The sequence below is a fragment of the Orcinus orca genome, chromosome 18, assembly GCF_937001465.1.
Source record: "Orcinus orca chromosome 18, mOrcOrc1.1, whole genome shotgun sequence".
Lineage (NCBI taxonomy): Eukaryota > Metazoa > Chordata > Mammalia > Artiodactyla > Delphinidae > Orcinus > Orcinus orca.
The window spans coordinates 76126300-76142499 of NC_064576.1; the positions used below are offsets into that span (position 1 = coordinate 76126300).

Consider the following 16200-nt stretch of genomic DNA (forward strand, 5'->3'; position numbering starts at 1 on the left):
ATAGCAGAGGAGCAAAAAGATCTGATTTACACCTTTTGTTTAAAAGGTTCTATTCCCCATACTTTCTCTTTGATTGATCTTCTCGACCTCACTTTATCATCGGCGTCATTTTTTTTGACATGTACACACGTTCTATGAGAACCAAACTAGTTTAGAAATGTTCCATGGTGATCCTGTGTTCCATCTACATCAACTGGGCTGGAAGACATTTTTCTTTTGCACAGACATGGTACAGGAAAGTACATATGACACAAAAACGGCGACATTATTTACTATGACAATAGGAATGTTAGAGCAAGAAAGTAGACATTAATTTTAAAAATCAGGACTCAACTAAATGGAAAAGGCGAATACCAATTTATAATCTAAAGCCCTCCCCCGCCCCCAGAAACTAGGAGCATTATGTTCAGAGTTGAGTTTGCCCTTAACTGCTTAGGAAACACTGTACTTTTGTTTTGTAATCTCAAGTGTTTATGACACTAGTAATTTAAAAGTCGTGGAGTCGTCAGAAGTGGGCTGCACTGTTAACACCTTGTCAAAACAGCACTGGAAATAAAGACTCACTTTTCTCTCAGTTCTGAGACTGTGGAAAGTGAAACTGAAGTTGTGTTTATAGTTATAAATCCTTTAATTAGAAAGTTGCAGTGCTGGGCTTCCCTGGTGGTGCAGTGGTTAAGAATCCCCCTGCCAATGCAGGGGACACGGGTTCGAGCCCTGGTCCGGGAAGATCCCACATGCCGCGGAGCAACTAAGCCCGTGCACCACAACTAGTGAGCCTGCGCTCTGGGGCCCGTGAGTCACAACTACTGAGCCTGTGAGCCACAACTACTGAAGCCCACACGCCTAGAGCCCGTGCTCCGCAACAAGAGAAGCCACTGCAATGAGAAGCCGGCGCACCACAAGGAAGAGTAGCCCCCGCTCGCTGCAACTAGAGAAAGTCCACGCACTGCAACAAAGACCCAACGCAGCCAAAAATAAATAATAAATAAATAAATTACAAAACCCCCCAAAGTTGCAGTGCTGTTGGTCCCACCATGTCTTGTGCCATGTGGGGATGCTAATGCTAACAACTGGTAAACCACAAACCAAAACCAACACCCATGGCTCTGTGTGCCAAAGGGCATTTTACAGAGTGAGTGAGTGGCCTCCACAAAACCAACGTGCTCCTGGGTTCAGTGTGCCCACCGGATGCAAATACACATCACACAGCCGACGGTGAGTGTGAGAGGCTGACTCTGTGAGGGCCCACCTGGTCCCTCACCTGTCCCGTCAGCTCCTGGGTTCAGTGTGCCCACCGGATGCAAATACACATCACACAGCCGACGGTGAGTGTAAGAGGCTGACTCCGTGAGGTCCCACCTGGTCCCTCACCTGTCCCGTCAGCTCCTGGGTTCAGTGTGCCCACCGGATGCAAATACACATCACACAGCCGACGGTGAGTGTAAGAGGCTGACTCCGTGAGGTCCCACCTGGTCCCTCACCTGTCCCGTCAGCTCCTGGGTTCAGTGTGCCCACCGGATGCAAATACACATCACACAGCCGACGGTGAGTGTAAGAGGCTGACTCTGTGAGGTCCCACCTCGTCCCTCACCTGTCCCGTCAGGTAAGCATGCCTGCTGGGCACCTGGGAGCCCCTGCCTACTCGTGGTGCGATTATGGTGGGTGACAAACCCCTTTGGACTTTAGTTTCTCCACTTGTCAAGTGAGCACCAGCCCATCTGCGCAGGTATCAGGTAGATTGGTGCCGCGGATGGAATGAGACACAGGTCAAAGTTGTCTGAAGTGAAAACCAATGTGGAAATGCAGGGTCACAGTTTAGTTTAATTTTAACAGATACCGTGTGACCTTGTGACTTGTCTCATCGGAACCTTTTTTATCACCAGTAACTGGGGGAAAAGTAGTACCTACCTCAAAGAGTTATGAGGATTAAAGAAAGTAAGACAAACTGTGAAGTCTGTGAAAAATGTAGGTTGATTTTCATCGCTCATTGACTATATAAAGAAAGCATGGTTTTGTATAATTTATTCCTCTGACTACACATTGAAAATCAAATCAGCCTTAACGTCCCTTCAAAACTTGAAGATTTTCTTGTGAAACCTGACACATGTTGCATTAAAATGAAGAGAGCACTTACAGGTTTTACAGAGGAAAACCTCATGGAACTCTCGCGGCACCTCAGCAGGACCACGGCTACTCTCATGGGGAGTCAGATACCCACAGCTGATATTCCACACAGCAGTTCAATATTTCACTGTAGATCGACGCATACAAGAAAGGGAAAGTCACAATGGTTCTGATGGAAATGAATCAGTCTAGTGGAATCAACACATTCTCCTGATAGTCCTTTGACTTTTGTGTCTAAGGTCCAGCCGCCACTTTGGGATCATGGAGTTTCATGGGAACACTTGCACTGGTACATTTTTCTTTCTGAGCTCCTTTCGAAAGCAGGTCCTACTTCCTTCCCATGTGCCAACTCAGCTTTACTTTGTCGAGTTGCTCCAGGTGTGAAGGCTTGAGGTCAGCACTCCGAAGCTCACCGAAACGAGGCAGGTAGCTCCGTGGAAGACGCCCCTGGTTTAGAGGCAGATGTGACTGTTCTCGTGGCATGTGGTACCCACGCCGGCCACAGACAGGTAAAGCTTCCCATCTGGACACGCACAGATTTCGTAGAGTCCCTGCAAGCTGCTTGCGGGACCCTGAGTCCCCTGAGCCAACTTGGGTAAACACATGGTTTCAGCGTCGAGCACAAGCTGCTTGGGAGAGAACGAGAGATGAAGTGGTCAAGGAGGAATGGACGCAACAAGCACGAAATTAAATGCTCAAATCGTTCCAAACAAATTCGCTCTTTCTCTGCAGAGAAAATGAAGTAGGCATCTGGCTTGACTGAAATCCTATTACAATTAATCTGATTCTTTAAAAGCCTATTTCTAGTTTACATCCAGGCAGGGGATAAACAGTCCTTAGGAACTGGAGGGAAGTCATTTTTTTCTTTTACTCATTGTGCTAGGCGAGCTAGAAAAACGTAGGATGCGACACTTTTATGCGGACCTTTCAGAATTATTTGACCCAAATAATACAATTCTTTGCCTGATTCACATTTACCTTGTGTTCCACTTTGACCTTCAGCTTCTCCTCCCTATTAGGATAAAGTATTTGATACAGGCCACAGAAGTAGATTCATCTTAGTCATTTTAACCTGTGATTGTTGGAATTTCTCCTGATTTTATTTTCCTGTGAGAGGCAATTAAATTCATCCTAATAGCTGTCAACCATTTCCCCAGCTTTTAAAATACGATTTGAAACTCTTCTGCCTTCTGTGAAATGCAGGAAGGCAGTAGACACACAGACGACTAAAATAAGATGAAAGGCACTGGATGTTTTTGTTCCTATCGAGGTTTAGTTGAACTGAAATACAAACAAATGGCCATTTATTGAGATCTGGTGATCTGACAGCTTAAGGCAATAAGTGTGGTCACACAGAGCACCCAAGCCTGACCAGGGCACTCACTTATCAGAAGGAATTAAACCCTGTTTGGGAAGGTTCCACGTTCTTCGTCGCCAACAAGGTCGGACCCCTCCTTTGTTTCACGTGGCTCTCATCCTGTATACTCCAAGCTCTTAATAAACTGGCGTTTGCGTCTGTGTCCCCTCTCGGGATGCTGACCTCTTCATGGAAGCGGTGGGTGACAGTACACATGCGTGATAGGCAGGCTTTGCCCTGGGGTCTGGGTCACTGTCAGAGGAGGAAGTCAAGTGGGTCTTATTTTTTTAGAGCAGAACCTATTTAGGTTATTGTCTAATGCTTTGGGTTCTGCCCAGTTCTTTGCTTTTCCCTAACTTGCTGGCTTCTCCTCTCTCCTTTTTCCTGGTTAATTGGTTAATTTTTTTCTAGTTATTTTTTTTTCCTGTCCTTCCAGCAAACTCTGGTCACTGATGGTCCACATACTGCTTTGTTGTTCATCTTCATTTGCCTTTTTGGGAGAATATTTTCTGGGAGGCCAGACATCTCTTCACTTTGAACTAGCTCCCAGTAATAAGGGGTATCAACTTCAAGTACGGGTCGGGCTGAGTGCTACTTGTAAAACGACACCCAATTCATGAAAATAAGTAATATTATTTCAAAACTAAGATCACTATAGATTTTTTTCGAGGTAACACGCTTTCAGTACGTAGTGACATTATGATTTAGTAATAAGATTCCAAAATTCCTGGCTTCCACTTTTGCATTTACCTGCTCCATGCATCAAAACTTTGTAAGTTACAACCTGCAGGGGCTTCGCCTGATGACTTTGGTTTCCCACCAGCGGGCTGCCCTCGAGGGTCCTGTGTACTCGGGAGCTGCCTTCACAACAGCTCCCTCTTACTATTAAATTAGTATCATTTCAAAGCTATCTTACCGCACTGGGGTCTCATAACCCTGTGACACGCTGATGTAAATACTAGTTCCCGTACTTGACCATTGAGGGGGTAGGCCCAGAGAGGCCTGTTAACGTCCCTGAATTCACACAGTAATTGGCAAACTGATCTCGCACTAGAAAGGTCAACAGTGGGGAGCCTGTACCCTGCTGCCCGTTATAGCCACAGTTCGTATCAGCGATGTTTTATTTCTGGACCTGAGGTTCCGGGTTTTTTCTTCCTGTAGCTCTTACTTTTCATATTTAATTTTCGCTTACCCAGAACTTGGTGCGAGCGAGCACCCCTGGCAGTAACAGATGACGGCTGTCACAGGTAACTCCTAGTGACAGCCCTACTGAGGGAAGTTGGATCCCCAGGAAGTGACAGCACTGATGTTCTCTGTAAGCTCTGAGAGTCTAGTACTTTTTCAAAGCTGACAATAACAAGAGACTTGACAGCACAAATACCAAACAAAGCAGTCTGGATCCAACACAGAATTAGTTTAACCTTTCTTGGCCCTTCTTTCAGTGCTAAATTGTCTTCTCCTTCCTTTCACATTTTCTGTGCTATGCCTTTCATGACGTTTCTTTACAAACTACCATAAATTTACTATGCCGATGCCTTAACGGACGAGCGTGTCATTAGTGCTCAGGGGACGTGAGGCTTGTGCAACGGGAGGCCCACCCCGCCCCCATCTATTGGACTCACTGTCCCATCACTGCTGTGAAGAACGATGTCCATCTGGGAAAGGGCCTCGATTTTCCCTGCAGCAGCTTGAATATGAACGCCTTTCGGGGCGTCCATGCTGAGACTCCGTGTCGGGGATTCTAGTCTGAAATGAGGGAGAGAAACCAGGAAAAATAGCATAAGAAACAGCCACCCCAGGAATCCCCCAACCAAGGGCTTAGCATAGAAAATATAATCAGTAAGGTATATGGTATTTTCACTCATTCTTGAATGCTAACATAGGGCACGTTACTCATTGATAAATCCAGAAATAAAGTGCAGTCAAGAATTTTAACTTCCCATAAATGGAGTCTATGAAATTAGCATCCTCTGAAGATAGATGCAAACATTAGACAGTCCTAGCCCTGTGCAGTAGCTTTGACGGCGTGGTTAGCACTCTGGCACACCACAGGAGAAGAAAATGCTATTGGTGAGGAAAACTATTTTTTAGCTAAAATACAAACTTCTTCGGGAAGAAGAGAAATTTAAGGGCAACGCGTACATCTGCTAACACGTTCACAAAATAGGATGTAAATCTGGACTCTAGGTGTTGTTTGCTTTTTTTTTTTTTTCATTTAGGAAGATTACAGGGCAGATGCAAAGATTTCTTTTGGAAAAATACTGAATTAATGGAGTTGACAGGGTGGAGACTGGCCTCCACTGGCGTTGTTTTTGTAAAACGTCTCAGCATCTCCTTGTGACGTAGTCAAACACAGATACAGAACCAGGAACACAGGAGCAGAAAAATTCTCTTATTTGCCTCCGCCTGGAAAAGACTGAGTTTCCACCAGATGGCACAACGTGATCACTGGACAGGTTTTTCAGCTGCTCCAACCTGACTCAACCAAAAGCTGAAAGGGCGACTTCCTTGAAATGTGTAAAGATCCACAAGAAGGAGAACACAAGGTGGAGGGGGGCAGGAGACAGAAAGGGTGACGTTTAAGAGGAGAGAAGGGCCTGGTCATGAATTTGCTGCTGAACTGACTGACTGATCAACGTTTACAATTCTTTAAAATTGAAGTCGAGTTGACTTACAATGCTGTGTTAATTTCTGCTGTACAGCAAAGTGACTCAGTTATACATACATATATTATTTTTAATATTCCTTTCCATTATGGTTTATCATAGGATATTGAATATAGTTCCCTGTGCTAAACAGTAGGGCCTTGTTTTTATCCATTCTATATATAATAGTTTGCACCTGCTAATCTCAAACTCCCAATCCCCCTCCCCCACCCCCCCATCCCCCTTGGCAACCGCCAGTCTCTTCTCTATGTCTGTGAGGCTGTTTCTGTTTTGTAGATAAGTTCATTTGTGTCATATTTTAGATTCCACATACAAGTGATATCATATGGTTTTTGTCTTTCTTTGTCTGACTTACTTCACTTAGTATGATAATCTCTAGTTGCATCCATGTTGCTGCAAATGGCATCATTTCATTCTTTTTTATGGCTGAGTAGTATTGATCGACTTCTAAATCACGTGGATTGTTCCCTTTGATCAGCAAGTTTCTTGTCTACCACTATTTGTTATGGAAAACAAAGCTTCCTTATGTACATCTCAGTATGTAAGACCTGATCTGTTACACATTTTAAAATATTACTTTGAGTGAGAGGAAACAGACATTCCTAGAATTTATTGGTCAAATTCTGTTGGGTTTAGGTGTTGGGGAAACACGCTGTATCTTCATGAGCCTGGTCTGCTGATCGCGGGCCCCTTCTGACTTTGCTAACTGCCTGCATTTCTCCTGCCAGAGAGAAAGAAAGGAGAGGGGAGGGAAGGCAGGGGAGGGAGGTGGATGGGTGAGCAACTGCACAGGTCGGGCCTGTTCCAGGGACCGTGGTGAGGGTGAGTCTGCTTCAAAGACCAGTTCTCAAACCGCAAACGACCTCAACAGGCCCTGTGACTAGCTGTTAACGGCATTATACTGCGATACTCCTGGGAGAGCAACCTTCGTCCCCTTTGCGTCATTTCTATCCTTGAAGATGAAACGTTTCATTGCAGCACAGGTGTAGACACATTTTACCCAAACGGCTGAGATTAGAATGCTCTGAAGTGCACCTCTCTGTGAACGCGTTCAACAGTGGCCGGATATCAAAGACCTCACGTTCATGTGGGAAAATAAGCAACAGCAGACAGAAAGCGTGAAAGGGAAAAGCTGCAAGAGTGTGTGTATGTGTGTGTTTGTGTGTATGTGTGTGTGTGTGTGTGTACATCTGTGTGTATGTATGTGTATGTGTGTTTATGTGTACATGTGTGTATGTGTGTGTGTATATGTGTGTATGTGTACGTGTATGTGCGTATGTGTGTCTGTGTGTGGCTAGCCCTACCAGACACTGAAATATCTTTTAAAGTTTATTTAAATAACAAAGTTGGTACTTGGACCTGAATAGACAGCTGAGCAGGATAGAGTAGAAGCTGCGGAAACAGACCCAGATGCACAGGGAAATCTTATATATGATAAAGGTTGCATTTCAAATTGTGGCGGCAGCTACATAATAATGCAGTTGCTGGCACCTGGTTGGCCAGCTGGAAGAGAGAAAATTAGACCCACATTCTTGTATCTGTACCTCATACAAGAATAAACTCCAAGTGGATCAGCGATCCAAATGTAAGAGAGAAAGCCATACAAGAAACGTGGCTGGCGAGTTTCTCTTCCTGTAGGGAAAGTCTTTTAATTATGGCTTAAAATCCAGAAGTAAGAAAAGAAATGATTAATAAATTTCAGTATATAAACATTAAAAATTAATAGAAATATAATAGGAAAAAGGCTAATATTCTGAATATGTATATATTTTAATCCCTACAAATCCATTTTGAAAAGTAATTAAAGAAGCAAAGAGATGAAGAGTCAATTCACAGAAGAAGCAACCTTAATAATAAAATAAAAATATGAAAGATGCTTAACCACACTAGTCATCAGGGAAACAAACAGTAAAATAACACAATATAACACACATCAGATGAAAACTATCATAAACTCTGACAGTGCCGAATATTGGTAAAAACGTGAGGAAAGACCAACTCTTACTGCTCATGAATTAGACATCATTGCAAGCACTCTGAGGTGTACGTTGGCCAAGTTTGGTAAAACAGTTTGTTCAGGCCAAGTTAGTAAAACTGAGTATGTTCATCCCCGAAACCCACACATTCCAAAACTTGGCAGAACAGAAAACCAAGCAGTGCGCTTCATGGCTGTTCTAAAAGAATTTTGAAAAACGAGGCACCCATTACATATTTTAAGTTAACATCTAAATGTTTTATCATACATTTAAGTATCTGCAAAAGATGTAATTTCTTCCACATTATAAACATTGTTATTTTTTTAAATGAATCTAAAAATCATGGAGATTTGATACCTGCCAACCTTCAGTTGACGCCTGTGTTCCTTCTGACATACCCTCATTGTTTGGGTTTCTGAGCACTTCTTACTTATTGGCTATAAGATGCTCTAAATTCATCTATATTCCCAGTCCTAGAATGAGCCAAGGCTTTCTCCAAAGGATCCTGATTCCTTTTGGAGAATGGTATGAGAAACCAAGTTCTGGCTGCCACTGATTTTAATTACTCAATCTCTCATTCCTAGAACTTCTTTTTGTTATTTTCCAAATATTCTGTTTTCATCTTGTCTTTGCCTTACCTTTGTATTCAAGTTTTTTTTTTTTTTTTCTCTTCGAGCCTTTTATTCATACCTGTTTTAAAATCTCTTCACTTTGCTCTACTACTTGGAGTTTCAGGGGTAACCTGAAGTGGCTGCTAATTCTTCCCCATGGTAGTTCAATTCCTTATTCATTTGCCTTTTTCTTCTTCTTTTAGTAAGCTCATCTTCAGCAAGATTTTTTTTTTCCATGAGTGTTTTTATGCCATTAATATCTTCAGTGTAGTTTCTCTCTCTCTCTTTTTTTTTTTTTTTATCACTATCGGTTTATAGACTTGGTGCAATTTTTTTTTTTTTTTGCGGTACGCAGGCCTCTCACTGCTGTGGCCTCTCCCGTTGCGGAGCATAGGCTCCGGACGCGCAGGCTCAGCGGCCATGGCTCACGGGCCCAACCGCTCCGCGGCATGTGGGATCTTCCCGGACCGGGGCACGAACCTGTGTCCCCTGCATCGGCAGGCACACTCTCAACCACTGCACCACCAGGGAAGCCCTTGGTGCAGTTTTTAATGTTAATTTTCCAGCTTAGAGCTCCTGCACAATGAGGTAGTGTGGATTTAGTCCTCCTAATGCTTGCAACCAATGATTTCTCCTGCGTAACTTTTTCAACCCGCAGCCCAAGATAGCAACTTTCTTGCAGCATTCTTGGGCTAGTAGGTAAATTGAAATACCTGTTTCACAGAGGCCAAGATTTATGAGATATCTCAGTTTGGGCATTTCATATACACTAGGCTATACGTTAGAATCTCAGTCCCCATAAAATATTAAAGTCCCAGCCCCTAATCTCTATGGGATCCTGATTTCTCCCTGAGTGCCCTTGACTTAGCTTCTACTGTGTTCTGACCATGAATTTCTCTTTATTACTGGGACCTGGGAACTAGCTTTCCTTGGTTTCTAGTTGAGCAATATTTATAAACTCTTATTAAGCAAACCAATATTTACAAGTGTTTGAAACAGGAACAGATATTTCCATGTCTGCTCATTTTACTTAAGTAATGAGGACACATATATATTACTGACTATGTGCTAGGCATTGTTTCCACAAATTTACAAATAATAACATATTTAATCACGTCACATCCCTATTGGGTTGCAGAGGCTTTGCCGTTTACCCTACTGTATCCACATCTACTGATTGCTTAAGTTTCAGTTCACGTGCCTCCTTATCTGTGATTTCATCTCAGATCACCCTGAAGAATTCATGCTCTTTTTCTTATGCTCTCACTATAATTTGTACCTTCATCATAGCAAAGAATTATGTTGTTTTAACTTGTTTGCATGTTTCTTTTCTCAATAGACTTTAAACTCACTAAGGTCAGGGACCATGCCTTTTATCACTGTAGAACCAACATCTATCATAGCCTCTGGCATATAAATACACTTAATACATTTTCACTAAATTAAAAAAAAAGATGGAATTATATCATGTGTGAATGAGAAGTAGCTTTAAAACAGTATGTCAGAGTTCACCCTTTTTTTGAGGATGATTTTGCCGTAAGAAATGTAAATCTAGCTTAAATACAACTTAATTATATTTTTGTCTTAACTAAAATAATAATTGTTACCCTTTCATGACTACAATTTGAGCAAATACCAAAATTTGAATTGTGATATTTAAACGTGTATATTTCAGGGATCTTTTTATAAATGCCTCATGATCTTAACCCAACAAAATCCACATTCAAAGTTTTCATGGGTCAGTTATGATATTCCAGGAATATCTTTTTACTTTACTCAGGCCAGCAATAGTAATGCTACTGGACAGAAATAAAAAGGGAAAGACAGTTTACAGCAAGAACTTACAGAAGAAAATACGACTCTCGTGTACTCCGTCAGTGGAGCCTGGTAGTAAATCAAAGAATAAATCAGTGACGGGTTCACTTGCACGGTAGGAAGAGGGAACAGAGGGTATATGGATGGGCTTGGGGTCAGAGCTGAAGTTAAGTCATGAGTTGGTTACATGGTTTTCCTTTGTGCCTTAGAACGCACTACTATCTAGACCTCAGCGTTCTCTTTTATAAGATGGGGATCGAATTGATGAGTAAACGAGACAAATTACGTGACCGCACCTTTCCTGAACGTGGGGCATTCAGTACATATTAGTTCACGTCTTCCATCCAAACCTCATTCCTTATTGTAAGCAATTCCTTACAATTTCGTTACATTCTCAGTCACTTTTGCTGTAACATTTGGGTTATGTAACCCTCGCTTAGTATCACCCTTTAGAAAGCCAGAGAATACTACCCTTCTGCCATTTCTTTTTTAGTAAGGGACTGCTGTAGAAGCCAGCAGATTCATTTCCTAATGGGAAAACGTATGATGATTGTTTAATTTTGAGACCTGTAATTTTAAAATAGTGACATTTATTTCAAAGAGTGGCTTGGCATCGCTACAATTTACATTATTCTATAATTCCAAAATGGTTTTAATGGGATTATTTTTTAAAGATATTGAATCATTTTCCTCTCCTAGGAAAATAAAATGTTCTTTTCCCTTAACTATAATAATTCTGTAATATTAATCTTATGGTCCTTTATCAAAATCAATGAAATTGTTATAATTTAATTGTCACAATGTATTTTTATGCTGCCAATGTTCTCTAAGTGGGTAAGATGAATTGAACTCTCATTTGCTTTTGATGAATATTTAATTAGACATTAAAATTAAGAGAAATGCTTAATTTCCCAACCCCAATTCCATTTTGTGTGAATATCTACTTGATAATAAAAATGATTATTTGTATTCCACTTTCAGTTTAGAAAAAATATTTTTAACTTAATAGCTTATTAAATCTTTCCTAGAACACTCTGAGATGTGCATTACTAACAACTTTTTTTAAAGATTTTTTTTTGATGTGGACCATTTTTAAAGTCTTTTATTGAATTTGTTGCAATATTGCTTCTGTTTCATGTTTTGGTTTTTTGGCTATGAGAGATCCGTGGGGATCTTAGCTCCCTGACCAGGGATCAAACCCACACTCCCAGCATTGGAAGGCGAAGTCTTAACCACTGGACTGCCAGCAAAGTCCCTATCAACGTTTTATATATGAGAAAAAATAGCCTCAAAAGGTTAGTTTGGCCAAGGTCACCAGGCTTGTCTGTAAAGCTGGGCTTCCTACTGTACATTATTCCCTATTATACAAATACGTTAACATGTTAATTGTCTCCTGAATATTTTTCAAGTTCAAATTCTAAACGTGATTTTAAGTGACATTGTAGACTTTAAGACATTTGTTTTTAAAAATATTATTTGTTTTTGTTATAAAATACAAATATACTATTGGAATAAATAGTTACAGCAGCAAAGAACATTCAGTAGCCTAGTAATAAAGTGAAATACACACAGTCACACAGAGACTCTGTATAAAGAATAAACTTATATATGGAACTGGGTAATTTTGTATATTCTGCTATGACGTAAAGATATACCAAAGGTTGAGGATATTGTGCTAAGTGAAATAATCCAGTCACAGAAGGACAAATACTGTTTGATTCCACTTAAATGAGGTGCCCAGAGTCCTCAAATCCATAGAGACAGAGACTCGGATGGTGGTTTGCAGGGGTTGCGGGGAAATGGGGAGTTAGCGTTTAATGGGCACAGAGTTTCAGTTTTGCAAAATGTAAAGAATGCCGGAGATGGAGGCGGGGGACGGCTGCACAACAATAAGCGTACCTTAGACTTGTGAACGGTACACTTGAAAGTGGTTAAGATGGTAAATTTTATATTATGTGCATTTTGCCACAATTGAGAAAAAGATATATCAACTTTTTTGCGTATATGAATCCGTCAAGCTCTCGGTTTTATAACATTCTTGTCTCTACTAACAGTGCACATATTTAAAAAATGTAAGGTAAACTGAGATGTTTAAGAATGCCTTTGCAAATTTCAAGCCCATATAAGACACCGTCCTCTTTCACTAAAACGTGCAGTGTTTGCCTCAGCTGATGCTCTCCAGGGAAAAACGAAGGGTCTGTGGACCACATGAACCATAGCCCCATGCGTGGCACGTGACCTGAAGCGTGAGGACAAGCAGATATTCGTGGGGTCTCCAAGGGAAGGAGGGCACCCCAGTCAGGTGGGACAGCGTGTGTGGAAGTGTGGAGTCCGGGCCCGGCAGTGGCTCAGTCTCAGGACGGGTGAGGCAGGAGGCCCCAGGGTGCCAACCTAGAGAGCCCCAAGGAGTCTAGGTCACAAGCCAAGTGCCCCAGTAGCATTCTGGACTTTACTCTGGCTGATGTGGAATCAATGAAACATTTAAATTAGCTGCATTTACACCCCCATGTTCATAGCAGCATTATGCACAATAGCCAAGACATGGAAGCAACCTAAATGTCCATCGACAGAGGAACAGATAAAGACGATGTGGTACCTGTACACAATGGAATGTTACTCAGCCATAAAAAAGAATGAAATAATGCCATTTGCTGCTACTTGGATGGACACAGAGATTATCATACTAAGTGAAGTAAGTCGGAAAGAGAAAGACAAATACCATATAATATCACTTATATTTGGAATCTAAAATATACACAAATGAACTTATCTACGAAACTGAAACAGACTCACAGACATAGAGAACAGACTTGTGGTTGCCAAGGGGCAGGTAGGGTGGGGGAGGGATGGATTAGGAGGTTGGGATTAGCAGATGCAAACTATTATATAGAGAATGAATAGACAATAAGGTCCTACTGTATAGCACAGGGAACTGTATTCAATATCCTGTGATAAACCATAATGTAAAAGGAAAAATTTCTTTTAAAGTGTGTAAAGTATAAATATGTTCTGAACTGTACACTTAAAAATGGTTAAGATGATAAATTTTATATGTGTATTTTACCACAATTTAAAAAAATCGGAAAAAATAAATAAAATAGCTGCATTTAGCCAAGTCCCTCAGATTTTCTGGAGGCAGGAATAGCTATTGGAACAGTACAGGCTGCACTGGGGCAGGGGCAGGGCTAGTAACGAGCTCAGAGACACAAGGACGGGACATACAGTAGGACGTCTAACCTCCTTTGGATTTTTCTAAGAAATGACTTGTTATGGGCAGAAGTTCATCAGAGTAAAGACAACTAATGGAATAAGAAACAACCTGGTAATATCTGCTAACGTGTTATTCTAGTACATAACCAGGTATCTTCTGTAAGAGAGTTTGTTTATATTTGAACAAAATTCTTACCTAAGGTCCTGGACTGGGTCCGGTTTTATGAGGGGCGTCTCCACTGAATGTTCAAAGAGAGCCCCTTCAGGCCCTAAACACAAACCAAAGAGGAAGCTTTTACAAGAGTAAAATAAACAGCAGCCCACAAATCGAGCATTTACACTGCATATTACAGGACACGTAGGCTCTGATCGTTGCTGAATTCGTACAGATGTTTGAGTTGCAGGAAAAAAATAGGTATAACTGCTTTCCTGCTTTTCCAAGGATACCACGATTTCATTAGATGGCTATAAACAAAATATGATTTTTAAAGCAGTTACAAATACCCAGGCTTGTTTTAAAACCAGAAAGCAATATTAGCCCTCAAATTGAAAGAAATTTCAGTTGAAAATTGCATTAAGTCCATATATTTTTGGTAATAGTAATTTGGTTCATTCTCTAGATTTTACGTGTAAAAATTGTATCTTGTGTCATCTGTTTCTTAAGGCACATCAGGAAATTTATAGAAAAATCCAGATTTTGAATATTTAAAATTGACTTTCTAATTTGTACGAATCAGTATGTTCCCAGTTGTCTGGTTAGTCTGAGAACCTAATTATGTGCAAGGCACGGTGTGGGTATTGGGTTAGGGTGCAGAGATTCGAAGGTGATATATCCTAACTTGCTTAGTACTCAGAACCCTACAAGGCAGGTATATTTTCCCATTTTACTGAAGAGGAAACGGAGGGACAGAAAGGTTAATTAACTTGCCTAGAGTTACACAGCTAAGTGGCCGGACTGTGATTTGACTTCAAAGCCCACACTTTTAACCTATGCACAGCAGGGTTATTCACAAAGTGCTCATCATGATTTACCTAGGTCCTTCTGCCTGGCCTAGACCACACCCCTGTCTTGGGCTCCACCCGTCAGTACAAAATGAAATTCCAAAATTACAAACCAGGGCTTCCCTGGTGGCGCAGTGGCTGAGAGTCCGCCTGCCGATGCAGGGGACGCGGGTTCATGCCCCGGTCCGGGAAGATCCCACATGCCGCGGAGCGGCTGGGCCCGTGAGCCATGGCCGCTGAGCCTGCGCGTCCAGAGCCTGTGCTCTGCAACGGGAGAGGCCACAACAGTGAGAGGCCCGCGTACCGCAAAAAAAAAAAAAAAAAAAAAGAGAAACGCAAGCAATTTAATATGAGAAAAATTTAGGCTGGAAGGACAAGTTAAGGGGCACAGACCCCCTGAGGCCATCAAGGTCCTCTTATGGAAGTTTGGAGAAGTCACTGCACAAGGAAGTGACCCTTGGAATTGATGGGACCATTCACCACCACTGAAAGGGGAAAGTCAGGAGAGAAGCAGAGCTGGGGGAAAACACCGAATAAATCAGCCTGGAGACCTCCTATGGGATCATGTGTGTCCTTAGAGTTGAAGCCAGTTTTAATTGGGCCTTTTGTTCCTTTCAGCTGAAGGGCTGTTAACTGATGGAGCAGGTCATCAACTGTCCACAGAGCTGCATGACTGGGTCCGGAGCCGGATGTGTTGAGCGTGTGCTTGAAGGGTGTGGTCCTCTCTGAGCAGCTGCTAGAGATCCGTCTTCACATCTGTAAGGGACATGGACTCCCCCCCTGTGTTTACCTTCACTTCTTCAGTGGCTGAAACCTTACTTTCCGGGTCCTCTTTTGTGGGTGGCTTTGTGGGTGCCTCCAGAATGTCTCCGTCGTCACTTGTGACACACGCAATCCCGTTCAGCTAATCAGAGAAGGATGAAGGGATCGAACTGCCTTATTGCTAGATTGTGTCTTTCCCCTTAGTGATGAGACTGGATACTCTCACAGGGCCCTGTTTTCCTTCCTAAACGTTGGGGAATGGACCCCGCCCAGCGAATCACTACCAAGGAACCGAAGTACCCAACCGTGCATCATCTTCCAGCAGCCAGTTCTGGCGACGGGATAAAATATTTTTTTTGAAGATGACATTTTGATGCTGCTCCAATAACATGTTCTGCGACTGGGGTTAGCAAAAGAGACATGCTGATTTTGGTCACTTGGTGACAATGCTATTTTTAGGGGGAAAAATGAGACTGCTGAAGGCCGAGATCAATTTCAAACTGGGGTGGTGAAATTGTTTAATCTCCTCCATGAATTTGATTTAAAAATGATTTTTCAGTTTCCCCGTTGACTAGAGTATATGTGGCAGCTGTTTAAGAATGGACGAGGGATTTCACGTGACTCTTTGAGTTCTTGAGACAAAGGCAACGGCAAGAAAGCACTTCTTGATGTGTGTT

At 42.0% G+C, this 16200-nt stretch overlaps 1 protein-coding gene across 5 annotated transcripts in view; it reads right to left on the reverse strand.

The window, feature by feature from the left end:
- Positions 1-2005: 2005 nt before the first annotated feature.
- Positions 2006-16200, reverse strand: part of SGCG (sarcoglycan gamma) — a 44829-nt gene continuing 30634 nt past the window's right edge. For 3 of the 5 annotated variants that reach the window (XM_049701328.1, XM_049701329.1, XM_049701330.1), the window contains 3 exons: positions 13956-14028; positions 5104-5227; positions 2006-2753 (listed from right to left, as the gene is read on the reverse strand). In XM_049701328.1, the coding sequence (XP_049557285.1) occupies positions 2577-2753; positions 5104-5227; positions 13956-14028 (374 nt within the window). In that variant the 3' untranslated portion in view covers positions 2006-2576. The remainder of the gene's footprint in view (positions 2754-5103; positions 5228-13955; positions 14029-16200) is intronic. The other 2 variants (XM_033409329.2, XM_004281789.3) reach the window with 1 other exon arrangement.